Here is a 27638-nt window from a genome sequence, read left to right on the forward strand (position 1 = left end):
AAGTTGAAGTATAAACGACTTCATCATCAATGGACAACATTTAGAAAAAAAAAAAAAAGCTTTGACTGTAGAGACCGTGTGCTCAGTTCCACCTCAACAACATCGACATACGCTCAGAGTCAGGTTTGACGCCAGATACCAAAAGCTGCAGCAAAAATGTGCCCCATAATTGGTAACAGTCTCTGAATGTATGTAAGCAAGGTAGGCTGTAATTAATCCCAGCACAATGAGGATCCTCTGCGGAGCCCGCTCATGTATTTGTTGTTGGACGTCACCACAGGGCCACTCTGGAGCCCATCAGATATAGTGTCTAAATACACAGCAATCAGACGGGTTTTTTCTTTCAAAAATGTCTCCCACCAATGCCTCAGTAACAATTACTTAAGGTTATCAAGGGGCATCTACCACCAGAATCTGACCCACATGAACTCACCCTCATTTCCCCAGAAACGTGCCTCAGTGGCTTATTTCTTTCCTCCGTTAAACTCCCCGAATCAGGTTATTTAGATTGCGATGGCCTGCCGCGGGTCCTCTGTGACAGCTGTGAGAGCGATGATGGGAAAGGCAGTTTGGAAAGATGCTGAATGTAGCTGGCACTTCTTATCTACCACATATTAGCGAAGCTGAGAAATGGCATTTGCCATGTTGCATTAGCCCGCTGCCGCCCCATCATCGCCTGCCATTCCCAGCAACAACACGATCCAAATGCATTCCAGATGTCTCAACCATCAAGCTTCAATATTTCACTACCTCTGCATTAATCTTATCAAGTGTGTCACAGATCCCTGCTTGATAACATCTAACTGGATTTTAGAAACTCAACCCTGCAGCTGACCATAGCTTCAAACTGAAATTGATATCACTTTACAGAGTTATTTTTGCACATAAAAGAACTAAAATAAGATGATAGTGTATAGGTTGCAGCTATTTATTAATCGGAAAATAGTGGAACTCAATTTGCACAGGGGAAACCGGGTCTTGTTTTATGAGAATCTACAGAAAAAGACGTCAAAATGTTAACAAACCACATTTTACCTTATAAATATGAGGTTATAGAAAGTAGCGATTTATAGGTTTATAAACTTAGGTCTGTAAAAAAAAAAAAGGTTTATAGAAAGCGGATCATGTTTGAGGGACAGTTTCCGCATGTGGAAAGCTACACAGTGAAATACTATTGTGTGGTGCACTGAGGTTGTTGTTTTTTTCTTGGACACTCATGCTCCATCTCAGCAGAGAACAATATACAGTGTGTTTCATGCACATTATCACTTTGTAACACGGGATCTCGTATTAAAGCTGACCTTCAGATGGCAGATTAATTGGTGTTAAGACTTAATCAAATGAATGAATGCAGGATGAAATAATGTTCCTGATGCTGCAATTTCTTTCAGATGCGGTAGTTCACTATGTCTGTGTCGGAAATTCGATTTGTCACTGACTTCACACAAACGTTACCATTTGGGCAATCAGAGGTGTTTATTCAATCCTGTTACACATTCAGCAAAAATTAAAATCTGACACAACTACCTGCAGGCTCGTGTCTGGTATCTAGACAAAGCTTCAAACGGCCACTTTTGTGTCAAAACAGTCTGCTCCACCTGTCGATGAGCTTTAAGTGCATGTTCTTGTCAACACACTGAAATAGAAATTTCAATGTATGTCTATAATACTCTCAGGGCTCAGAGAGTAACAACACCATGAGTTTCAGCGTACTAGAGGAGAACTATTTACCTCTAGTGCGTTTCAAATTTAGCATTCAGGACCACAGATATTATTATTATTACTGCGGGACACTGAGACAGCTGATCCCAATATGAACTGAATGACAATTAAGCAAGCTAGTGTCTCAACCTGCCATTCAACGTCCTGAGTCTGGGATACCAACTATGCCTTCACACCATGCAAAGACCTTTTTCCTCTGCTAAGAATCCCTGTCCTCGGAGTGAAAATCCTGTGTGATGGGTCCTGATTGCGAGGTCCAAAGCCCGTTTCCCTCAGGGCCAAGGTCTCACTGGTTTCCCCAGCTCTGGCCTTCAAGCATCAGTCCTCCTCTGAGGAGAGCTGGGCTCCTTCGTCGTGAACCTCTCTGTAGGCAGCCATGGGGCCACCGTCAGGAGTGTAGCTCCCCATAGAGGTCTTCAATCCCTCAGACAGTTTCTGGGCTGCCAGCTTGGCCTGCAACTCCTGAAATTAAACACAACACAGAGAAAAAAGTTGACATGAATGGGCTGGTAAACAGTAAACAAGCACATTATTATAAAGCAGCACAGCCATAGCTATTAAACCCTCGACAAAAGTAGGACTGATACTAAGCTTAACAGGCCTCTGTAAATTGACAACAGCACACTGTTTGACATTTGGCTCTGTCGTCAGTACTTTGGATGTGAAGTGATACACGGTGCCCACACCACCTCGCTGCTGCCCTCTAGAGCTTATGGAGTGGACCTGGCGTATAAACACACTTCATTATTCACACAGATTCATTATTATATCATCACAACATTCACTAGATGAGAAAATGTCACGTTGACATTGTATATGAACTCAGTTTGTTTGAATCCAGGTGCAATATGAACACCAAACTCTCTACTGCCAAATACATTAATGTGCTCTTTACAATACAGTTATGCAATTGTAATGCAAAGAGTTTTCTATTTATATCCACTACTGTACATGGAACATTATGGTTGGAATAACACAAATCTGGACATAATACGTATGTATTTTCTTTTAAAGTAGGGAAGGACCAAGATAAAGAAAGAAGACTTACAAGTAAAGACTTATTAATCATCAAACAAATCTTTGTTTGGTTTGTTTATTTATTCATTACAAATATATAAATGGCATTTATTATTATATAAGACTGTGTTCAGAGCTCCTGCAGCAGTGCGTAAAAAGACAGAGCTCTCATTCAGCTGAATCAGGTCAATTCGTGTTTGCAGACACAAGGTGTTCGAGCTAAAAAAAAAAATGCAGTCATCTGCCAAAATAGTTGAATCTGTTCGCCTGTTGTTGGACTGCAATGCAGGATCATACAGCAAGGTGCTGCGGTGACCAATCAAACATGTGCAATATACATTTATTACCTCACATGTTTCTGCTCATTCTTTGGCTTTTGACACTACATAGGTTGTTGATTTTATGTGCACAGATATTTTATCTGGGGTGGACAGTCTATTTATTTATTATGTTATTGTGTCTTTTATCTTTAGTATTTTGTCTTTTTATTATGTTTTATGGTTTTTATTTCACTGTACAGCACTTTGGAAACCTTTGTGTTTATTTAAAATTGTGCTTTATAAATAAAATGGATTGGATTGGATTGGATGGCAAAGTCCGGGTCAACGACATTTACTTTTGTCAAGTGGAAATTTCTGACCCCATCAGTCTGCATGTATAAGAGTGTGTTGGCTGCACTAACCTGCTGCTTCTTGGTTTGTTCCCTCATGAGCACGGCCGACTCTTCCAGAGACAGGAGCTGGGCCGGGCTGTGGTGGAGGAGAGGGAGTTTGGCTGAGGTGATGTCGTCCAGGTGTTTTCTGTCCCGCTCCCTCCTGGCCTGCGCGGAGAGCGGCGTTGAGCCTTCAGGCGGCTGGCTGGGTGACGAGGATCCTGAGGGAGAAACGTCGCTCCTGTGGGGCAACCTGGAAAACACAGTGGAGGGAAGAAGATGTGACTTACAATGTTACTGAATGAAATGTACATCATCATCCAAGCATTTTTTGCAGTAAATGTTTATAAATGTCATCATGACTCACTGGTTTGGTTTGAATTTCTGCTTCCTGGGAGCCGAGGGGTTCTCAGTTTTTTCCAGGACAGTTAGAAAGTGAGGCTTTTTTGGTGTGTACTCTCTGAGAAAGTAATTGTCTCTTGCCGTGCTGTTTAATGGGTCTTTGGACTCGCTACTGAAACCAGCACTGGTTTCAGACAGTCTGACCCTTTCCAAGGCCTCCACAAGGTCACCCTCCTTTGTCTCATCAGAGTTCAGAGAGGCCCCAGCAGCAGCCGTCTCCATGGTTTCACCGGCAGCCGCTATGGAGACAAACTGGTCCTGTTCATCATCCAAAGTGGTGTTTTCCTGCACATGAGCTGAGATAGGTGAAGTCCCGCTCTTATGGACCATGTCGCCTGCAGCAGCACTTTGCGTGTTGTGGTGTGAGGCTGCTGGTGTGTTGGGGAGAGCACGGCTTTGCATAGTGAACGCCTGCTGGTATTTGGACTGTAACTCGGTCCTGGCAGCAGACAACAAGCTCTGTCTCCTCTCCTCTTCATTGTGTTGCTCAATGGCAAGCCGCACTTTCTCTGCAAACTCTGATATCCTTTTCCCCTTGTCAGGAAGAGACCGCAATAACCTCCTGCAAACAGTACAAACCCATCATTTTATGGTAGATTCAAACAACAATTAAACCATACAAGACTACAAACAGTAAACAATTTTTTTCTTTTGCACATACACATACACACTTGTGTATATTATATTACCATTTAAATAACACTATAACCATAATAGATGTGCAGAATTATTTTGACCACAGAAGAGTCTGTTCTTTCAATTGCAAAGTTATATATCATGACTGACATCATGTTAGTCATGTTTGTGTGCTGCCATCTATAGTAGTGAAGAAGATGTTGTGAAAATGTTATGGAAGAGCAGTCATAGTCAATGACTGACAACAGACAATGACAATCTATAACTATCTATATATCTATATCTATACTGTAAATAAGATGCTGTGCTCTGATGTTCAGTTCAGTAAATGTATGAAATCTAAATAATGTGGACGTGGAAGGTGCTTTCACAATTATACACTCCTCTAGTTGAAAATCTATAAAATCAAGAGGCACTAGTGCAAATTCAACAGGTTCAATATCAGTGTAGTATCCAAGACTGGATTATCATTTAATTCAAGTAAGACCTATATAATGTTTGGACATCCACAAATCAAAAGACAAGTTTTAAAACAGGATCAATGACAATAAAACCATAACGTTTTAAATGAAAGTAAAGTCAACACTCGTCTTTATTTATACGTTTATCTATTTGATGGCAACGGCTGTGCACAGTACAGTACACATACTGTATATGTGAACTATATAATCATAAATTAAAGGATGTTTAACTTACACAAATATCTAGAACCACATTTTAGCATGTAGCCTATATTTTAACACATGGTACAATGTTGTCCTGCTGCAGTCTGCTGCTGTCACTCTGCACCATGAAGATAAAAAACCTACTACAGTATGAGATGATGAACTCCATATTATTGAAGACTGAAGTCTTATCACAACAAACCAGAAGTGACAGTGTTTCTCCTCTGTCACTGTCATGAACCATCCGTCACTGTCACAGAGTCTGACTCTCATGTGCGACAGGGAAACACGACAGGTCCAAACCACACAGTCTATGGCTCAAACTGAGGCTTATATATACACGATGTGGACTTACGTGTTGGAGAGGATCTTCTCCTGTCGCAGCAGCAGCTCTTGCAGCTGATCTTTGCTCTGGTGTCTCAGGTCTCCCACCTGTCCCTGGCTCTCTGTCCTCGACGCGGACATCGCTGTTAGCTGCTCACAGCTACTGTAACCTAGCTACAGCCGCTCTCTAACGGCAGCAGCTGACGTTTCACTTCAATACACAACATAAAAAACTCTGGTTGAACTTTACCCGGGTCAAAACATAGCAAAGTCTCCGTCTCTTTGGTGGTTAAAGAGATTTAACCCTCTTCAGAGCGGCAGGTTTACTTCTGCAACATTTCAAAGTGTGTCTCTTCTTCGTAACCGGAAGTGACATGCGAGAGGCGGCGCTCTGCTGCCACCTACCGCACCGACCGGGGTACTGCACCGCTTCCTCCTGTCAAACAGCCAGGCAAGGTGGTTTGCTGCCCTCTTCGGGGCAAACGTAGTTACCAGCAGCGGATTATGACACTTCCCTGTTGACAGTGACATATTTCTGTATCCTCTCTCTCTCTCTCTAATCAATGCAGCCAGTGTGAACAGGCTTCAACGTCTCAGATTTTCCACAGCTGCATGTCCAGTCCGGATGTTTCCCAGCGACCATGCCAACTCATTTATCAGCCAGTGCAACAGACAATGACCCAAACTTCAACCAGGAGGTTACAGCTGTGTCCTTAATGTCCCCTCTCAGAGTTCAAAGTGGGTTTAACTGATTGGCTGTGGCTGCACAGCTGGAACAAGATTTTAGTAGAATGGGAATGTCATTTTGACCTACACCGGAAAAACACTATGACCTGCAATTGTTTCACATGTGCATAGTGTCCACCACAATTCAAGAGCCAGAAGAAATAGGTAGGCTATAGAACCTAATAATACACTCAAAACAGAATATACAATAGGCTAGTACTGACTAAATTTACTACATAGCTTTGGGGTTTGTTTATAATCTAGTTTTGTTGAGGGAAACAAAGTTTAATCGGCAAACTACGGATTTGCAATGAACCGCAGTTCTGAATAAGCATGATCTGAATATTAATCATAGGATGTGTCCGCAAAATAAAGTAGTGTAGTGACATCTTTTGCATATTTACTGAACATGTAGTTCAGTGCTTATGTAGGCTATAACATTGGAACATGGAAATGTGTGGAAATTACACCATGGAAGCTGTACAAACCAGTTCTAAAAAATCTATTTTTTTCTATGACAATTTAATTTAGAATAATCCCCATCATTGAGCAAAGGTATCAAGTAAATGTATCAAGCTGTATGTAGGTGTGTTGTGTCCAATGATGCAGTAAGCATACTTGCACAGTAAAGTCTTTATTAGCCAAACACTCTGCTGGCTTCTTTCCATTAGTTTCAGTTTGATATGTAACTTTAAGGAAAAGGCACATCATAAAGCATTTTCAAATCACAGTTGTGGCAGTGCAGACAACAGCTGGATAATACTTGTGCCTGTGGCTCAGGAATGGCAGTCACCTCATTAAGGTTAATATCTTCAAAGTAAATTAACAAATTTATCATTAACACAGAAATTGACTTTATACTGTATTATCATACTACCCTGTTGCCAATTCAAAGAGATTCATTCCCACCACCAGTATCAGATGGTAGGCTCACAAAGGCACAAAGCATGATATAAATATTTTGTACATAATGTGACAATAACAAAATAATATTCATATAATTTGTACAGAGCCCAATATAAAATGTTTAACACAAATGCTTTATCAACCTTCACATCAGACTGAATGCTCATAGCTCCATGAGCAACATACATAGGCTTCATTGACTGTAAACAAAACAAATAAATTCTTCAGTATATTATTTACAAAATATTTTACAGACCTTCATATTACTTACACCCTACAATATTTCATTATACAGTAACTAACAGTAATGTGCAAACATAGAATCAGAATAGGATAGAAAAACCTACATATGACTTTTTGACATCCACGAGTCCAGATTTATATTCTACACAAGAAAGACTGTCTGACTTCTGACTGTCTAAAATATGAGATCTGTGTCACACGTTTAATTTAAAAACACAGTCAGCAGTGAAAATAATACCACAGATGACTGTGTTTTAAAGGAATATATAAGGATTAGCCTGCACTCAAAAGCTATATTTCCAAGGGTTAAAAGAGAGAATCAATACCACTCTCATATCTGTTCAGTACTGTAAGGTTGCAGGTAGTTTTACCTGCAGGAAAACATTAACTATGGAGTCAGGACATATTAGGGTGCTACAAAGCTCAGCTATTGAGAGTGAGGAGTCACGTGCCTATGGTCGGCCATGATGGAAGGAGACGCTATCGGTTGCCAGGGGCAACACATCAGAACATCACAGAGACGCGACTAAATTCTAGCTCTTTTTTGCGCCAACAGATCAACAAATTACTAGAAAGAATAAGGAGAAAGTAAATCACTGGAGCAGTTTTTAACACAGCAGTGATTTCCGGCATTGTAAAACAGTAAATTACGGAGTAGACGATTTTGTTTTGCCCATAGACTAGTAAGGCTTTTGCCACCGGAATCCTTCCATCATGGCGGAGAAGGGGGGAGGGGCTCTGACATGGATGTATTAGGGCTCTGAGCTGTGACGACAACTCCTCACTCTCAATAGGCTACAAGGTTTATCTTAGCATAAAGACAAGCAGGAAAAGACTGTCCTGTTCTGCTCTGTCCAAAAGTATTGAAATACACCTACTAATAGTTATTCTTACGTATTGTGTCTTCAATACAAAAGATTATGTATAAAAACTGATAATGCTGGTTTTGTCCTGGATTACTTCTTGGCTGTAAACAGAGTTTTTACTAGTTGCTTGGCAACTGCTGCTTTAACCCTGTACAGTTGTGGGTTTTAGACTTCATTGCTTAGATTTTGTTGCCACAAAATGGACAAAGCCTGCAGGGTAGCTGTTTCTTCCTGTTTGCAGAATTGATGCTAAGAGGCTAAACCAAGCTAAGCTACCTGACTGTTCTCTCTTGGTATTGAGATGACCATGTAATCCTTGTCACAAATAAGTATTTCCTCAGATGTCCATTGGTAGATATGTTACTTTAAGATTCGTCAATGTTTATCTTTGCAGTCATTTCCATAAGTTTCAGGAACGGCGAATAAGGTGCTCTTCGTCTCGGTTGAGAAGAGGATGGGGCCAAAGGCGATTCCCCCGGACTTGAGGGTGTGTTTGCATTTGTTTCTGTGTCCACCACATCTCTCCTGGACCTGACCGGGCTCAAAGAAGGTTCCCGTTCAGTCTGGTATGTGTAGGAGGATGTCCCACCACTCTGCACCAAAGGTTGGGAGTCCAGGAAACGGCTGTATTCAACAGGAGTGTACCTCAGTAAACTAGATTCCAGCCTGCTGGGTGGAGGGTCTTGAGACCTGTATGTCCTTGGTTGGGTGGGCGTTGTCAGGTAGAAGCATGGATGCTGAATGGGTGATGAGGGGCTTGAAGGTTGTAAGTAAGAAAAGACATGTGAGGGAGATGAGGGTTGAGTGGGAGATGAAGGTTCTGTTGGTGACAGAGATTCGATGGGTGATAGCCGCTCAGTAGGGGATGAAGGGTACATTGGTGATGGGGGCTGAATGGATGGCGGGAGTTGAATGGGATGAAGATGACTGGGTTCACTCTGAACATCAAGCCTCTGTGCCTCATGTCTGCAGATGCACACATCAGAATGAGAAACCACCTCTAAATAAAGCACCAAATATAACCTGATGCTACTAAATATGTTTCTGCGGTCCTGTTTCTTACCTGGGGAGCAGATCACAGCCTACTCCTACCTCTCTGGTTTCCAGAGAATCTCGCTCCCTATTCTGTGTGGACACAAAATACTTCAGCTTGTCTTCTAATTCATTATTCTGGGAAAAGGAAAAGAGGAAACAACACTGTCAGGTCAGAAACATGCAAAGGACTGCAGTCACTTTACGCGTGAAAGTGACTTGATAGATGCAGTGACACAAGAAAAACCACACAGACACTGCTGAAAGCTCAGGAGATCCAGTGCTCAGCAGCCAAGGCAATCATCTGTGGTCATGCAGGAGATTACCACACCACACCAAAATTTAAAAAGGGCGGTATACTGTACATTCAGTGAAAGGTTTGTCTTACCTCACACTCCACTATTGCAATCCTGTCCAGAAGCTCCGAGATGAACATGTCCTTCTGAGCGACTTGAGCTCGCAGTGTTTCAACCTTCACACAACAATCAATGGAAATGAGAGATTGCGTTATTACAGATTCCAGAACAGAAACACTGCACTTGGCAAAAAGAAAATGCACCTCCCCTTATGGCTCCTGGATCAGCATTAAGTTAAATACTCTTTGTGTGCACTGAATTCGTGCATGCTCTGGAGCTCTGGTAAATAAACCTCTTCAGCATGACGTATGCATCCACACCCATTATCAAAACACAAAGTAGAGCCTCAGACCTGAATGCCTGTGGCCGAGCAGTTTCGCACACACAGATGACATAAGTAAACCATGCTCACCTCCTCGATCATCCCTTTGACTTTTCTCTGCTGGCAGAACACCATGTCGTTCAAGTGTTTGATTCTCTCTCGGAGATCCAGCGCTTCACGTTCCAGCTCTTTGGACCTAAACACGACCAGCACACACACACACTGATTGATTTGCAAGCATAGCAGTTACAGTGCAACATGGTATCTATTGAGTGAAGCTCCCTAGACACTTGACACTCGTTTTGATGCATCCTCTGAGTATCATGAGCAAACTTCCTCCATTTGTACCTTTTGGCCACAGTTGTATCAGTTTTATCCATCAGCTCCATCAAGCGGAGACGCTGTTCACACTCCTGCAGCTTCTTTTGGAATTCACCCTTTTCCTGTGAAGATCCGTTCAATCATTAAGAATTTTAAAAGTTAAACACATTGAATAGTTTGACTTGAATAGTTATTTATCTTCATGTCTTACCTTTCCCATACAGTCCAGTAGTCGCTCTACCTCAATGATCCTCTGGTCCCTCTCAGCAATCTTGGCCTCTGCTATCCGGATGTTATTTTCTGCTTCCTCCAGTCGTCTGATGTAGTCATCAATTTGGGCCTGGGTGAACAGAAATACATTTCAGTTCAGATGAATTAGTTGTCAAGAGGTTTATTATTTATCTTTTTTTTCTTTTCACATCCTTTATCTTTGTTAGATGTGCCAAAATAAATCAAAAGCATCTGAAGTATCTTGAGTAATCATAGCTCATCCATTTTGCTCTTATGTCACATTCAGCAAGTTGTGGTTTCTATTGGCACTAAAACTGTGTGATGTGCTGTTACGAGAGTAAATACATAAGCAGTAAAGAATGCAGACCTGTAGGTTTTCAATCTCCTCCCTGTGTTTCCGTTGTTCCTCCTGCAGCTTTTCTTCATATTCCCTCTGTAGCTTTGCTGAGAGCTCCTGCAGCGCCTGAGCGTTGGCCTCCTGCGAAGACTCCACCTGGATAATTCACAGCGCAGCACAGCACAAATTAAGACTGTGCTCATCTGATTATTCTGTACTGACACAAGAATAGGAGATGAGGAGGCAGCTGATGTGCTTCTGTGCTGCAATGGGATCATCTGTTTTTAGATCCGGGGGATCAAGGCATGCTGTTTTATGTTCTCATGATTTTATTCTTTGAAACTGTAGTTATTCGCTCTCTATTGAAAAGTCGCTGTTTTGTTCATTCATCACAGACTAGAGCACAATGTGACTTCTCAGAGCTTTTATGACTCTGTGATTTTACTATAACCTGCAACAGAAACGGAAAACTGGTGAGATACAGTATAAGGGAGGGAGTCATAATTTATAAACACTATACACTAAACACGTTATCTTTTTCTGTTGTGAGAGACTCATCAGACCGTTTTGCAACAGGTCATTTGAGCGCTCGTCACACCGGCTGGATGACCAGAATGTCTGAGTATCTCAATGAGCAGGTTTTCCCACAGTAATGTTTTGAGGCGTGCAGATACACATGTGGGTTCACATGAAATAATGAGGGTGAACTCGGTCTGACCTGGAGTCTCAAACTCTGGTTTTCAGCCTGTGCAGCGGCCAGCTCCTTCTCTTTGTCTTTGAGTTTTTCTTGGGTTTTCTCACAGGTCCTCTGCCAACTCTTCGTCCCGTCTCTCGTGTTCATTCTGTTCTGACAGTTCTCCAGAAGGGATTTCTGCAAAGGAAGCTTTTTTTTCTTATCAAGCCAACATTTTCTGTGATGTAGACATGTGCCTGGTGTACACAACATCTTCACAGGTTCAGTTACATTGATTTGTTACCTGCAGGCCGATGTTGGCAGTTATAAGGGAGCTGTTCATCTCATCAAACTTGTCCATGGCTGCCGTGCGGACCCTCACCTCTGATTCCAGACTCCTCCGGTGTGAGCTGGAAGTCTGCAGAAACAAACGGTCCGCTACTTTTTCAGTTTTATTCACAGCTTCATAGACTGGAGGTTGATGAAGGAGTTGTGAGTTTGTCTCACTGTGTTACATAATTCATTACCCTGAGTTCCTGTGAAAGCTTCTGCATTGATTGCTGCATTCCTCCAAACTGCCCGTACATTCGCTCCCTCACCTTCTCCAGAGAATCTCTCACCTGGATACATACACGTACAACATACAGATATGGTCAACACAGCAACAAAAACAGCCTCACGGAGATGTGTTCACCTAAACACTTGGCTGCTTGTTGTGTTATATCTCCACTCACCTCCCTGATGTACCTCATCTCATCGTGAAGGTGATTGACCGTCCACTCTCGTGCCATCACCTCCTGCCGTCTGTCCGAGCCCGTCCTCTGCACTACACCGTACACTTTGGGCCCATGATGCTGCAGCGAGGACTCTGGCACCCCATTGGTCATGTCTCCGAGGTGCTGAGGGAGACAGGATCACACCGGTCAGGTTTCTGTAGCCACCCTCCAACTGAGGCTAACTAAGACCGTCATTGTATTTGTGTAGTTATGTGCATGCTTGTGTGCAGACATGCACACTTGCAGGTGGATCACATGTTTGTGTGTGGATGCACATGCTTGCATACGTATGTATATTTGATCAGGTATTTCCAGCACTACTGCTGCTGAGCACTGGAAACAGGAGGTTGGGAGACAGGGGCTAGAAAAAAAAGTGCAGGGTGTATTCAAGGTGTCGTGTTTCTGCAACCCAGTACATGAGCTGCTGCCGTTTCTGTCTATTGTATCTCTAACAGCCAGGCCACCACTGAAAACGGATGCACGCCAGCACGGGAGCAGTGCAGCACGGTAAACAATACAATAACTAAATAACAAATGACAGTTGTTGTCATGGACACAGATTAATTTCTCAACTGCAGTTTAGGGATTCAGTCTCTATAAATATTTCAGAGACACTGTAAAAAGCAAAGAGTTGTAAGGCCACAAGTAATGCTCACTACATTAGACACATGACATGTTTATACAGTTCTTGATTGATCAATAAAATGTCAACTATAAAATGTCAAAATATAATAATGAACGCCCATCACAATTTCAAATCAATTCATTCAGATCCTTCGATCTATATCTAAAGAAAGAACACCAAGGAACCATACGTATATAAATATATTAATCAGTTATTTCTAACCAATCATTGTCTTAATCTCAATCTTACTGTAATTGTCTAATCTTTTCAGTTTTAATCACAGTAATTCTAGATATTTACAGAAATCTCCTAAACTCAGAACATACTGTATGTCTCCTTTGTCTCAAATGTGTCTGTCTCCTTCCCATTTGAACAAATACACAGGAATTGTTACAGTCACCTTCGAAAGCATCTGTTCCTGCTGAATATCCATGAAGACATTATTAATGACAGCCGGCGAGTGCACGCACAGAGACGTGTTTTACAGAGGGATGCCAGTGACACACATGCGCCTCGGTGTCATGCCAATTATTCATGTGGTGGATGTGTCTGTCTACCTGCTGAGGTGACTCCCTGCCAGCTGGCCTCTCTCTTTGGACAAGCCCATTTTTCTTCTTCCACACCCCGTTGACATCTTTTTCTTTCTCCGCCTGCAAAAAAAAAACGTGAAAAAAACACAAGAACAACAAATATTTACGTAAGATTGCTGTCATGAATCATTCACCGCATTTGACTGTGTTGACACTTCAAAGTTCAAAGGGTTCAGATTATGTAAGTATTGTTATTTAGTGCAAATACCCCTTCAGTGATACCTATACTAATTAGCAAAGTTTCGGTTGAAGCACAAGAAACTTGACTGTTTGTGGCCCCACACAACAAAGACCCTCAACATAAGCAAACACAGTTGTTTTTCTCCAGTTATTCTACATTAGGATGTGTCTGTCTAACTGTGTATGAATAAATATCATGTATTTGTACTGCATAGAGAGTCAAACTTTTTCTCATTCACTTTGGCTCAATTCTCAAATGAGAAAAGCATTTTTTAAAAACATTGGACAAATCTCTGGGCAATAAGTTTGCCATTACTACAGATCAAAATTTCTCATTCACTGAAGCAAATTGCATTAATGATCCGTATTCAGAGATGATACCTGCCTGTTTTGATGATAGGTGGATGATTCATTCACACATAAAAGAGCTCAAGATACAGACAGAAATGTTTAAACTGTTACAACCAGTCCAAGCCTCTCCTGAATGTATAAATCCAACAAAAAAAAACCTATGTATGAACTAACAATGTAACATTGACAGTTGTTTTCGAGGCAAATGCATAGCCGCCGGAACTACATTCCAGACATGGCTGCTGGGTCGAGTCATTTCAAAAGCACACTTTTAGTGCAGCTACTCCATCTACTCAATAAAGTAGTTCTGAGTATTTGCTTCATGTGTTGTAATGTTACATAATACATTATTATTTCATAGCGTGGTGAATGTGCAGGTCACAACTTCTCCACAAGAGCATTTTGGAATTGTTGGATTGTGTATTTGATGAGTTTTGAGGGATAAGGGACCAGTACCATTCACCTCTATTGTGTTTGCTGAGCAGCTCACGTCTCTGCCCCGCGGATCTCAAAACAACATGCAACGATAATCAAAGCTGCTTAGCTACCTCTATGACTTTAGGGATTATGGCAATAGGCGAATTTGCCAAAAATATTGAATTTAAAGGGATACCTTTAAGCATAACAGCAAAATAAATAAGCTACCAGGTTGAAACTAAAACTAGATTTTGAAATAGGGTCCTACATGACTGGTAGAAATGCAGAAATAATCTTTACAGTTTTTTCGAACACTATGTCATCTGTCAAACATACATGTATAGTAGGCTATACTATAAATATGACATGCAGTGATAATGTGTTTCTCAAACGATGAAAGACCCGTTTTTCTTCTGCACAATTTATTCTTGTATATCTTTACCTTGCTTAGTTTCATACCTGCTGTACATTCACTTGTATTCATGCCCACCCACACTGCAATATTTCTAATAAAGCAAATTGTAGTTTTATCTCTATTTAAATTGTCTTTATTTTTGTTTTACATAGTGATGTCTTTATATTTGAATTCCTTACTTTCTTTACTTGCCCTGTACTTCTATTCTACTGTTGCAAGTGAATTTCCCGGTGGGATCAATAAAAAGTCTTATGTCTAATGTTTTGTTACTTTAATAGTTGGTGTGTAAGACTGACTGACAGACAGACAAACAGAAAGTCAGCCCCCACATCTCAAAGATACTATAAGACTGAGGAGAAACCAGAACAAAGACACCAGTGTTTCCTTGTGTCTGAGCTTCACATTTCTCAACAACCTCATCTACAGAGAACAGACCGTTGTGAAATGTGAATTCCAGCAGATGGGAGGGAAGAGCAGCCATGTTACTGTAATGTATTGACACAGCAGCAGCACAATAATATATAGAGGCCAGTGTTTACATTTTCCTTGCTCAAACTGCTGCTTACATGGGTTCTTTTGTTTTGTTGCCTTGAGGGAAACTGACCTGAATCATGCGCCATGTCAAACACCTCTCTGTCATTTGTTTGCATCACATGAAGTGACCGCTCTGCCATATGACTGTTTTGTGACGGGTTCGATTGAATGGATTAGCTCCTTATTCCCAACACGGACATGGTAGTTGTATTTGAAGTCCCAGCACAAAGAGCCTCTCATGTAGCTCACTGGGTTGAATTATCTTCACTTTCTGCTATTGTAAAGATGAAATCCAATGCTGTAGGTGTAGAAACATTTACATGTAGCTGTCCTGTGTCCTTTAGTCCTCTGTGATTCATTGTGCAGATGTATTTCATCTCATCTAGGTCATAGTCACCGGCTGGATTGTGTCAATGATGTGTCAGGTTGCACTTCCCCCACCACCTCCTTTCTGATTTTTATGGTGAGGAGCAAATTTAGAGAGTTTATTTTCATCCATCATGATTAACTTTATTCCCTTTTACCCTTTTTGTTCCTTTTTCAATATGAAATCAAACGAAATCTAAGTGACCTACATCTGACCTTCAATAAAAATTTAATCTGAGACCAAAGGTTGAGCAGGGCTGTAAAAACATGCAAGGACATGGATGCTCATAGGGCAGAGAAATTCAACAACAAAAAACTGGACCATCAAAACGAGCCTGTTTAAAACACTGTACAAGTATCTGAACTGAACCTCTTTGCAATTACAGCAGCACCTGGACAGCACTCAGAGCTGAATACATAATGAGTCTAGATGAGGAGGACACAGAAGTGAGCTCTTAACCTCCTGAACCCTAATCTTCCTCTTCAAATTCTCCTGAACAGGCTTTTTCACTGCGTGCCACAGCTTCACATGCAAATTATATAGCCCACACCAGCTTGTCAAGGCCTACTGCAGTGAATACGTTGTGCTTGCATTATTTAATGTATATTTTCACATGATATAGATCTTACAGAAATAATCTACTGTAACACAAAACCTTTTTTTGTGAGATTATGACCAATCTTTGCAGTAATTGGTAGCCACACAAAGACTTGAAACCGGGAAACCACCATCGCGGTGTTTTTAAAATAATTTATCAATTTATTTTGTTATAGCCATGACAAGCAATGTGTGTTAAAAAGTGAAGTTCACAGAGAGGTCAGTTTCGTTGCTTCTGGTCAGAGCAAAATTGGCCTGTAGCTGTGTGTTTGTGCTAAACTACGCTAAGTAGCTGACAGTAGCGTGACAGAGTCTTTACTCCTATCATGTAACTCTTGGCAAGAGAGCAATGATGCTTATTTGTGTAGTAAGTGTTCTTATTCCTCCAAGGTTAATGTAGGCCCATTATTTTTATTTACTGTTTTTATTTCCTCTTATTGTTTTCTTTCAAGTATGTAGAAACCTTTCCTCTGCTGTTGGAGCTGCTGGTGTCGGCCCTCAGACAAACTGGCGGCACAGTTGTAGCCTATACAGTAGGGTGCAAACTTACATCTTCACTAAACACACACCTCACCACCAAGCACATGTGTGTTACTACTCCACACTATGTATTCACACTGTCCTTTGTCATCAGTTTCTATAGTAGTGGTCACGCCCTCCTCCCATAGTGAAGCACATTCAGAGATTGTGGTATCAGTGGAGTGTGTGGAGGTGTGGCAACTTGACGAACACCACACTCCCTGCAGGCCAAGGTTCATAGAAAATATGCCACCACACTTCTGTCAGGTAAGAGGGGCCAGGAGCCTTCTTAAGGGGCCAAGAGTCGGTAAAGCATCATGACGCTCAGTTCTCACACTCTCGCTACCAACCTCTGGCAACAGACGCCCTGATCCTTACCACAAACAAAAGCCAGGGATGAGACAGCAAACACCCATGCAGCCTGCAGCGTAGACTCACAATAACGATTCATATTGTCACAACGTTCGTTCATCAACACACACACGTACTGTATCGCCTGAGTGTAATTCTGCACTCTAATGAGCAAAAGCCAATTTAATGAGCTGTGTTTGTCTAGTTAATACTGTTTGCGTTAATACTGTTCCAGCTAACACTGTGTCAGCTGCCTCCGAGACCGAGAGCACACATGCTGTTCTGCAAAAGCATCTTAAATATGTTCTATATGGAATAGATTTACAATATAGAGTCGGAGCTGCAGCTTTGAAGAAAATGTGAAGCAGCTGTGTGCGCATTATCACATGCACACACCCTCCTGTCATGATTGTGTAACTGGACCAGATGATAAAAAAACCCATAAATCTCAGTGGCTCCTTCATCTTTCTTCTTATGTATTATGATGAATTGATGCTACAGTTTCATTATTCCACGTCACAATTATCTGTTAGTGGGGGAGCCACAGTCCAGTTTACCAAGAGGCTGCGCAGGGTTTAACTCTATTCATTCCTTGTTTACCTATCTAAATATGGTTGTCAAGCAAGATTTATAGGCAGGATGCAGTTTGATTAACCGTAAAATTTCAATGAGAGCGAGATGCATGACTTACCGTGTCTGAGTTTTCTGTCTTGGCCTTGTTGTTTCCATTGTCTCCGGCGTGTAGAGTCAACCTGAGGCGTCTGATCCTCCTCTGACAACAACAACAAACAAATGGGCAAATAAAGGCAATGTTATACAAGCACGTTCACTTCTGTGTTTCTTGCCACAGAGAGATAGTGATACTGTAATATGGAATGAGTGTCAACCGCATTACATCATCGCAACTAAGACACTGAGTGGTTACAAATGTCACGGACCTCTAACAGTTCACCACACATGGGTTTATTTATAGACAATGGCAACAGAACTGCAAACAAATTTCATGTAAATGCTCTGAACACATCTGACACATCCACTGTAATATTTACACTATACACAACCTCCTTCGTTTGGTTGTGTAACAAACATGAAGATTTGTTTTTTTTCTACAGTTTAAGATCTTTAAAGACTTTATCTAAAGACATTTCCCATTTTAAAAAAACAAAACATACAGCAGTAATGTGTTCCCACAGTATTGTTTACTGTAGTGTCTCCTCATTTACAAACAATGGGAAAAACTTTAAAAGCTGGTGTAGTACAAAGGCCTGTTTTATCAGAGGGCTGTTCAAATAAACATGACATGTCCAGTCTGCTGCTGCACACCCAGCTCCCATTACGTGCTCATGTAAGTGAACACATCCCACAAGTTACAAACATGAACTTTTATGAGGATTGGGGAATAAAAAAAAATGTTAGGTTGGATTAAGAAAAGTTTTTTTTTCTGACTGTACAGACAAGAATCAAAGCAGCAGGGACAGAAGGGAGGAAAAAACACTGGGCTGTTTGCAAAACACTGAGGAGGAGAAGGAGGAGAGACAGAGGGGAGAGCCGGAGGGAGCATTTACTGTCCTGACTTTTCTGGGACTTCTTACCTCACTTAAAGACTCTGGAGAGTCCTCTGTTGTAGTGGTGGTGGTGGAAACAGCTCGTCCTGCACCGTAGCGAAGCATGTCTCCTCTTCTTGTCCACTTCTCGCTTCTCTTCCTCTCCCTCTCTCCAGCCCTTCTCTCTCCCTCCCTCCCTCCCTCCCTCCCTTTCCTCTCACTCTCCTTCCTGAGTTCTGCTCAGAGTCTCAGAGCGACCATCTGCCCCCGGCCCCAGCCTGGGAAGAGGAGGGAAATTCCACTCTCTCTCTGTATGTCGAGTCCAGTGGTGGTGGTGGTGAATGCTGCGAGTCCACGAAGGGGCCCCCAACCTGCCTCTCTGTCTCTCTGTCTGTGTGCTTGTCTGTCAGGTAAATGACCAGGTGCAGTCCAGCAGCTCCACACTCACAAACACAACTATGTCATTGTCCTTCTTCCAGTCAGACTCTTCATTTAATCCATGGGCCTGACAGAGCTGTCAGTCACTCAGCAGCCTCCCTCTCTCCCTCCCAGCCTCCCTCCTTGTCCGTCTGACAGTGACTCTGTTTCTCTGTATTCCCATCAGACCTGTCGGGCCACATTTCACCTGCCTCTCATAGGGCGGCTCCTCTGACTGGGGCCAGGACAGGTGGAGCAATTGTTATCAACGGGAGGGGCTGATAGGTGGAGCCGCTGCCGCCATTCACTCCCAGTGAAGGAGTTTGATAGTTCCTGTTATGGCTAGACTGGGCTGTACGCGATATTATTGCTTAAAGTAAACTATAACCCTTATCAAAGATGTATTAAATTGAGCTTTACTTTGATTAAAAGCAATGTTTATGTACCTATGTAAGAGATTAACAATAACAATCCAATAATATAACAATATAAAACTGAGATCTTTGATGATTTTGTTTTATAGAAACTAAAATTTTGATTGCAGCATTTTTACTGTGAAATTGAAACCTGAACTTTAGCAGCTGAAAGTCTGAAATAGGTTTAAACCGAAGCTGCAGCAGGTGAGTTGGATACAACAGGAGTTGCTATAGTCAATAAATTATTGATACTGTGTGTTGATAGTGGATAGTGATGAAAACGAAGACAACATTATTTTTTAATGCTGCTGCTACTTCCTGCCTCACGACTACACTATCACCATCACTTGGCTTTACACAGTGGATTCGCCCTCATCAGTTTATACCTCATACTTTATGCTGTGTAACATCTTATAGGACTCAATGGATAGCCGTCAAGACAGCCAGATCACATTCCTCCTATGAATGGCCTGCAGTCACTCCCTTTTAATAGAAACCAGAAACACAGAGTCACAGAGGAGCAACAGAATCAAGTTGCCCGTTCAGCGTTTACATCATTATTCAACAGAGATCCCGCTGTTCGCTCGCTGTCAAAGCACGTCACTAAATATGAAAAGAAACAATTCTGAGAGCAACATAAGAGGCGTTTTTTTTTTTTTTTTATAGGGCCAGGGGGTTAATCAGTAACCAGACAACAAACAAATGGTCTTTCTCTGCTTCTGCAATCAGTGGACAAGTCTCTCTCAGCCGCTGTCAAGTCCAGTTTCATGAGGAAACCCACTCCCATAAACATTATGAATGTATGTCACTTCCTGTTGTGATTACATACTCACTGTTTTTGTGATCTAGATCTTGAATCAGCGTAAGATTTGTCCCAACTCGGCTGGTCACACAAGAACAACCAGATTTACATGAAGCACATATGACTGAGATGGAAAAAACTCACAGAGCTTCTGTATGTTGACTCAGCGTCAACAACAAGACGAACCGAGTACTGTACATTTACTCAGGTGCTGTACTGAAGTACAAGAGGAACTCATACTTTACTGTTTTCATCTAAACAGCTAAATATTTTACTTTTTACTCGTCTACAACTTTATGCACATAAATACTGTCTAAAATATTATGCTTATTATTTCCTTATAGAGTTGAAGCAATTGTTAATTAGTCAATTAATTGATAAGTGATACTTTGTCATTTAAGTAATTGTTCATTTTTCATGCTAAAATATTCATGGTCCCAGCTTCTTAAATGTGACTATTTGAATTTGATGCTTTTCCATTTCTTAAATAAACAGTAAACAGAGTCATTTGTTTTATGGGTTCAGGGAAATTTTGAAGGATATGTTTATTTTCTGATGTATTATAGACCAAACAATGAATTGCTTAATCAAGAAAGTAATTACAAATGATAATAGTCATTAGCTTGGTGCTATGTTGAATAATTTAGCCACACCTCACGATAACATGCTGCTTATATAGGCCTATTGATGAATGAGATATTATAGTTCAGCATTTACAGAGCCTTAACCTTTGATGCATGTCATAATGACTTGGTATTTTTAAATTCAACAATTTGGAATTCATGACTTGTAGCCTATTTGTAAGGGGGTGTTTTACTCTGTAGCTATAATTAAGAGGTCATGTTGTCCGGGTAATAACAGCCCATTGTGTGCTGCTGCGTGCGGTTCACTGTGCAGGTATTTGAGCTTCCTGTGTGGTAGTTGCAGTTGCTTAAGTAGGACTTTGTTGTTGAAACCAACACGAGTCGCTGTGGAATTTAGGTTGACCTCTGTTTTAATGATGGTTTGACAGATAGTTACTGCTGCTGACAGACAAATGTGCAGTCTGTGATGAAATGACAGAGCCGCACAAAGTTGCACTGTCTTCAGAAATCTGTGGCAAAACTCAAAAACTCGACAAAATCTGCATGTGTTGTTCAAAAAGAAACATTTTGGTTGCGGTTGTGTTATTGTTCCTTTGTACTGACGTGAAAGATCTCAGGGCTGTGGTCATGTCCTGGCTCGAGACATTAGAATGAGTTAAGAATAAAATATTTTTACTAGAGCTGCCAGGTAATTGAATAACCTTGGAGTCATAGATACAATCTGCTGGTCGAGCTGATTCTCTCAGCAAAAACAAAGAAAACAGACCGTAACACAACAGTACAGACATGTTTTTATAGTTTCGACAGAGTGAAGGATCAGGGCAAAAACAAACAAACATGGTAACTGTCTCAGATTGATAACGACTGATAAATCTCCTGTTATCTGACTTAATCAGAGGGGAGGGACTTGGGCTTTTCCTGATGTTTCTGTGTTAAACATCACGAGTGGATTTGGCTACACACACACACACACACACACACACACACACACACACACACACACACACACACACACACACACACACACACACTTTAGTATTTGACGAACTGTATCCTTTTTAAGAGCTCGAGTAAGATCAAAGGGTCAATCAACAATATAGATCAAATTTACTTAATCATTTACAATAAACAATTCAATAACATCCAGAAATGGCCATAATGAGTAGTTTTTTTTACTTTTGTTCCAAAGGAGGTTAAATCGAAAGCAACTGGACTTAGTTATTTGTCTAGGAACAACTAAGTCCAGTTGCTTTCGATTTAACCTCCTTTGGAATACTATGACCTGGGCAAATGAGAATATGCACCGGTTTTTTACTTTTGATACATTTAGCCAGTTAAACAACTATACTTCATTTAAATAAGATTTTCACTAGGGTTAGGGTTAGGGTTAGGGTTAGGGTGGACTTGGACGTGAAGTGCTATATTTTTTAAAATTTGACTTTTACTTTATTTTCCATCACTAAGAGTGTCTAACAACACAAAACCTGGAGCAGGTTTGTCCTGCTGTACTGAGGCATCCATCGCCTGAGGCATCTTCCAATTGTTTACTTTGAGTAGCATTATTAGTAATGTTGAAAACAGAAACACAATCAGACTGTGTGGGTGTTGGTCCAAGAAGTGCTCGTACAAGAATGTGACAACCAAATCTAGATGGTTAAGACCACGTAGCGCAAGAAATACAAGTAGGTCATTGTGCTATTGGGTGAGCCAGTCATAAATCATGATCACTTATTTAAAGTATCACAATGAATCATCTTCAAGCTGGAAGTATTTGGGAGTTAGACAAGTTGCTGGTGTGGGAGCTGTAGCTACAGTGCGTCCCTCTGGATCCACAGAGCTCTGACAGCCCGACTGGATGATGACAAAATCCAGCCCCCCACTCCCCAACACACATGAGCCCTGAGCCGTTTACTTCTTCATTATCAATCCTCATAGAAAAACAGTGGAACAGAGAAAAAGACGTTTGCATTGATAGTCACCACCTTTTTTATACAGAAATCCATCATCAGTTTTATGGCTAATTAATATTCAAGGCATCAATTTGATCCTGTTTGTTTTAGAAATCCTTCACCACAGTCAGAACCAGAGGTCTTCAACAGGGGGTCCGTGACCCCTTGGAGGTCCGCAGAAGTGCTGCAGGGGGTCGCCCTGTGTCCCAAGGTTAAGATCTTTTGGTTTAATATCTTCAGTTTAGTCTCTAAAATACTTAACATACAGTTGGAGCCTAATCTACATACTATTATTTTGGGAATTTCAGACGATACTAAAAGGTTAAATAACTACCAACAATGTTTCCTCTCCTATAGTCTCATCATCGCAAAGAAGCTACTTCTCATGCATTGGAAAAAGAAAGAAACACCCACCACAAAGATGTGGCTTAGTGATCTTACTAACACTCTCCATTTTGAGAGAATAAAATATACTCTTATAGATAAACTTCCACACTTTGAAAACATTTGGTCACCTCTCATTCACTATCTCACACCTGGTAGTGGAAATTAATGTTTCCCCCTAACTATAATAAAGTAGTATTTAGACGGAAGGGTAAGGCTGGGTAGGGTGGGTGGGAGGGAGGGATTTATTTCGGTTTTGTTTTTGTTTGTTTATTTTTCTGTATTCTGTAATACATGTGTATCTGTTCTTCATTTACCATTGTTATGTGTTCTAAAAACAAAAAGAGGACAGTATGTCCTAACTGCACATATTTCTATATGGATATACATTATACTTGTGTGTATGATGTGGATAATATAACAATGTTACAATGTGCTCTAATAAAAATATTTGAAAGAGAGAAGACAGAAGTGCTGCAGGGGGGTCGTGAAACCTTTGGTTGATTATACAATTTTGTTTTTTTGTTTTTTGTTTCCACGTTTATGCTTAGAATAAAAACGTTTTGAATAGCTTGTATGCAGGATTATCACTCGATTGAAAGACATTGTTGATATTGGCATTGGTATTAGTTAACAAGGTTTGTTTATAAATGGCAGTGGCATGACCATGAATATACAAACCTGTGTATTAATTGAATAGCTGAGTATTGAATACAGGGTACGTTTATACATAGTAGGCTACTAGGCCTAGTTTAATATAATACACAAATTTATAAATATTTAAAGTAGGGGGTCCCTGCTTCAGAAAGCCTGAAAAATGTTGAAGACCCGCAGTCAAAACTATCTATCACAACCTTGTTCCCGTTACAGCAGCTAGGGGGCAGCATTGTACTGTGAGATCTTTTAAAAGAAATCACAATTTTGGATTATTTTCCTGTCTGCCCACGCTACTACTGAGCACCAGAGCTGTAAGACTTGTAAAACTTGTATGTTTTCTACTCTTAGCTGTGAAACAGATCTCTGTGTGAGAAAGAGAAGCTGCAAACAACTTTAAATCTACAACCAGAAAAGACTCACTCACTCAGTTCCCTCCAAAACATCCCTCTCCCTCAGCTCAGCTGTCTAACCTCTGTGTTTCCCAGCAGTCACTCTGGTCGAAGTCACTCAAGCACATAAAGGAATCCCAAGAATGATCACCTTGTTAAGAATACACAACTTTCTCCTTAAGCCCTCCAGCCTGCAGCCCCTATTAGTTTACTGCTTGGCTTGACACAGAAGAGAGAGAGATAATACTGTGGCACTTGAAAGGTTGATTTGTCTGTTGCACACAGAATAGCAACAAATGAAGGTCGTGCCCTGCCAACAATGGCCAGTCAGCCAGCGAGCAGAAGAAAGCATCAACCATTCACCTCCTTTAGCTGCAGCAGTCAGCGGTAGGTCTGAATGGACAGAGAGAGAGAGTTCCCAGATTGTTTCTGATCAACACAGAAATAAACTTTTTAATATCAAAGTAAAAGCACTTTGATAATAAATTAATAACAAACACACAGGTTTGTTTGTTTTTTTGTATCCCCCAGAGGCCGAGGGGGGTCACAGCTCTGGGCTGAGAGGTGATCAGAGCCAAACACAGGATGCATGTGCTTCATATGTTCCAGCAGGAAAAATACTGACCTGCTGGGCATGAAATGAAAGATAGAGAGCTGCTATTGACACAGCTGCTTTGACCCTCAGTGACAGACTGATCAAATCATCTGTGTCAAAAAAAAAGAGCTCCCGGACAGCGTCAAGTTAATTTACATTTCTCCCACTTGATATTTATAATTGAGAGATTCTAGTTAATACTGTACTATCTTTTCATTGTAAAGCAGGTTTAAGTTGATAAAAAAAATATCTAATGAGCTGATATTGTCAGTTTTGGTGTATCTGGACCCAAATGCAGACACAGGCATGGTAACTGAATAAGGAGCAAAATATAATAATAATAATTCATTGAAACTCACAAGGAAGCTGGGGAGGAAACACAAGACAAACGCAGTCATGGACGACAGATGATCTGACAAGGACAATAGGAAAACACTGATGAAGATGAGGAAATGAGACGCAGGTGAGACACATGAGGTAATCGCAGCAGGGAGGGAGCACACAGGTTGACAGGACACTAAACTTCAAAATAAAACAGGAACTACAACGGGACGAAAGACACAAACCGTGACAGTTATAAAGAAACTAAAATGACCCGTCAGGACTTTCCAAACTTTGTGATGTCACAACAATACAGTCACCACTCAAAGTCAGATCTCTACAGAAAAGACTGAGAGAGGGGATGTGTGAAACTACACTGAGAATAGTATTTTTATTATTTGAAACCTCAAATATGTTTTGTGATGAAATAAAAGTCCAAATAAAAAACTAGAATAGTGTAAAATATGGGATTAAACAATATAATATACACAACTGATTTTCCTACCTTGTCTCCAGAACAAAACTGTCAATGATCATATAAAATCAGCACCAATTTAATCCTACATAAATGTTAATGCAGATGATTAAAATAATAAAATAATGTTCTTTTTTTTTGTTTACATACTGTAATGTAGGAATTTAAGTCCTTCTCCACTGTTCGTTGTTGTTTCACTTTCACTCACTGTGTTTTGAACTTTGTTTGTTCTTTTAAGATTCATCTGCCAAAGGTGGGACATCTCTCTGTAGTTTTATGTCAGGAGGCGACCTTTAAAATGTCAAATGTGAGTTGGTATGAAATATTCATTGAGGAAAAAAGGCATGTGAGAGTAACTGAAAGTAACTTTATTTTAGTCTCAGCAGGATTTATGAACATATAAATGTGTACAGAGAGGTAGTGGCGGGAATCTGTTCAGTCCACTCTCCCCCTCTGCAGGTGTCAAAGCCGGGCATATGCAGAGCCATCAGGGAGTGCAAATCATCATCATCATCATCACAGTGTAGCAGAAAAAATAAAACAGATTGTACATTTATCCCATCTGACAAATTCCCTCATTTAGTAAAGGAAATTTTGAGGAGGTCCAAATATGTTCGTTAACCAGATGCTGTAAGGACGTTATGTACAGAGGAACAATTCAAAACACGCACACACACAAATGAGATTAAACAAAAAGACTGACACCATGTTCAATATAAACACTGCCACCCATTCAGGACAGAAATCACCAGAAATAAAAGTTATATTGAAGTGTTTCCAGTATAAAAATGTCTTGAGAGATTAAATGGTTTTGAGATTTGCAGTTTTGTTCAGTGCTCAAACTGTTAAAGAAAAGTAAATTAAGGCTTTGCCACATGTTCACATGCAGCAGTCCTCCACAGGTAATTTATAGACAATACTGTGATATCATATAGTATATGAGTAAAAGAAATTGTGTAGATACAAACTGAATGGAGCAACAGTATTATTGGTCATCAACAATATAAAACTGTATAAAAATGGATGTGTACAAAGTCCCTCATTTCTTGTTCCCTAAAAACCTCACTGCGCCAAGTTTTGTATCTTCAACCATGAATAAATAAAACAATATCCTGATGCACTTCAACTTATATTTTTGGATTTGATTTTCATTCATTAAAAAAAAAGGTAAATATATTTCATTCAACTGAATAATACAAAAATTATATTCAGACGCTCTATGTAAATTTAACATATTTGATAGGCATAAAAAAGTGTTAATGACTTCATATTGTTCATAAAAGCAGTTCTGATTGTTTTACAGTGCATTAAAGAAGAGTTTTCAAAATTACTAATGCTAAGATAATCGCTGACGAGCATGTGTAATCAAAACAGTAATTTGTTAACAAAGGAATTGACTTCATGTGAGAATGTACAGTAAGCAAATTAAACAGTATGTACATTTAATTTCTACAGCGAAGGATAAAACATCAATACTTGTACGATTTCATCCATTAATGTCAGAGCTGCTCAAATAATACAGAGTGAATTTCTGCACCCAGAGTTAAGATCCAGGTGAAGTAATGAACTCTGTCGACGTCAAATGATCTCACTCGGCTGGAAAGTCTCTGAATGACGACACGGATCTTTCGGTGTTAACATGTAGAGTTTTTCTCCAGCGGTTTAGTCCGATAGTGATGAATGGTACAGTAAAGCAGCCTCAGGCGTGTTTACAGAGTGAAGGTGGACAGGATGTTGTCCTGGCTCGAGGAGCGCTTGTACCCTGAAGTTGAGCTGAAGTAAGTCTCCCCATCAGTGCTGATGTCGTCATCGTCGTCGTCGTCCAGATTGTTGAGCAGCGGCGCGGAAGTGTTCTTACGCCTGGATGAGACAGAACAATATTATGATTACGACACTTGTTTTCCTTAAGCTTGTCTTATTTCAAAGCATCGATCCGTCCGTTATGGATGATT

The 27638-nt window shown here is 40.7% G+C and overlaps 3 protein-coding genes across 6 annotated transcripts in view; all 3 read right to left on the reverse strand.

Moving 5' to 3' along the window:
• Nucleotides 1–1480: 1480 nt before the first annotated feature.
• Nucleotides 1481–5771, reverse strand: polr2m (RNA polymerase II subunit M). The gene is made up of 4 exons (XM_083994897.1): nucleotides 5450–5771; nucleotides 3759–4355; nucleotides 3422–3644; nucleotides 1481–2184 (listed from the first exon to the last, which is right to left on the reverse strand). The coding sequence occupies exons 1-4, from the start codon at nucleotides 5557–5559 to the stop codon at nucleotides 2041–2043; spliced, it is 1074 nt and encodes a 357-aa protein (XP_083851023.1). The 5' UTR covers nucleotides 5560–5771; the 3' UTR covers nucleotides 1481–2040.
• A 2741-nt stretch (nucleotides 5772–8512) lies between these two features.
• Nucleotides 8513–19308, reverse strand: myzap (myocardial zonula adherens protein). 3 transcript variants are annotated; one of them, XM_084001691.1, is made up of 14 exons: nucleotides 18746–19308; nucleotides 17845–17925; nucleotides 13390–13482; nucleotides 12166–12330; nucleotides 11959–12051; nucleotides 11736–11849; nucleotides 11477–11641; nucleotides 10789–10914; nucleotides 10402–10530; nucleotides 10218–10312; nucleotides 9960–10065; nucleotides 9580–9663; nucleotides 9223–9284; nucleotides 8513–9125 (listed from the first exon to the last, which is right to left on the reverse strand). In XM_084001691.1, exons 1-14 carry the CDS (start codon nucleotides 18821–18823, stop codon nucleotides 8525–8527), a joined length of 1992 nt encoding a protein of 663 aa, XP_083857817.1. In that variant the 5' UTR covers nucleotides 18824–19308; the 3' UTR covers nucleotides 8513–8524. The 3 variants fall into 3 exon arrangements, with proteins under 3 accessions (XP_083857817.1, XP_083857815.1, XP_083857816.1); XM_084001689.1 differs by having other exon boundaries at nucleotides 9223–9329; nucleotides 18746–19307; XM_084001690.1 differs by having other exon boundaries at nucleotides 9223–9329; nucleotides 11477–11629; nucleotides 18746–19306.
• A 6884-nt stretch (nucleotides 19309–26192) lies between these two features.
• Nucleotides 26193–27638, reverse strand: part of cgnl1 (cingulin-like 1) — a 31328-nt gene continuing 29882 nt past the window's right edge. For both annotated transcript variants that reach the window (XM_083994631.1, XM_083994630.1), the window contains exon 19: nucleotides 26193–27546. In XM_083994631.1, the coding sequence (XP_083850757.1) occupies nucleotides 27396–27546 (151 nt within the window). In that variant the 3' untranslated portion in view covers nucleotides 26193–27395. The remainder of the gene's footprint in view (nucleotides 27547–27638) is intronic.

Source organism: Trachurus trachurus (assembly GCF_905171665.1).
Source record: "Trachurus trachurus genome assembly, chromosome: 3".
NCBI classification, from domain to species: domain Eukaryota; kingdom Metazoa; phylum Chordata; class Actinopteri; order Carangiformes; family Carangidae; genus Trachurus; species Trachurus trachurus.

Bases quoted from the DNA above. Each gene is read 5' to 3' on its own strand.
- myzap (XM_084001689.1), bottom strand. From the start codon at position 18,823: ATGCTTCGCTACGGTGCAGGACGAGCTGTTTCCACCACCACCACTACA. The intron at 10,313-10,401 runs GTAAGACATGAA...GGATCTTCACAG, and splicing joins TACTGGACTGTATGGGAAAG to GAAAAGGGTGAATTCCAAAA. The intron at 10,066-10,217 runs GTACAAATGGAG...GGTCGTGTTTAG, and splicing joins GATACAACTGTGGCCAAAAG to GTCCAAAGAGCTGGAACGTG.
- polr2m (XM_083994897.1), bottom strand. From the start codon at position 5,559: ATGTCCGCGTCGAGGACAGAGAGCCAGGGACAGGTGGGAGACCTGAGA. The intron at 3,645-3,758 runs GTGAGTCATGAT...TGTGTTTTCCAG, and splicing joins CAGAAATTCAAACCAAACCA to GTTGCCCCACAGGAGCGACG. The intron at 2,185-3,421 runs GTTAGTGCAGCC...GTTTAATTTCAG, and splicing joins AACAAACCAAGAAGCAGCAG to GAGTTGCAGGCCAAGCTGGC.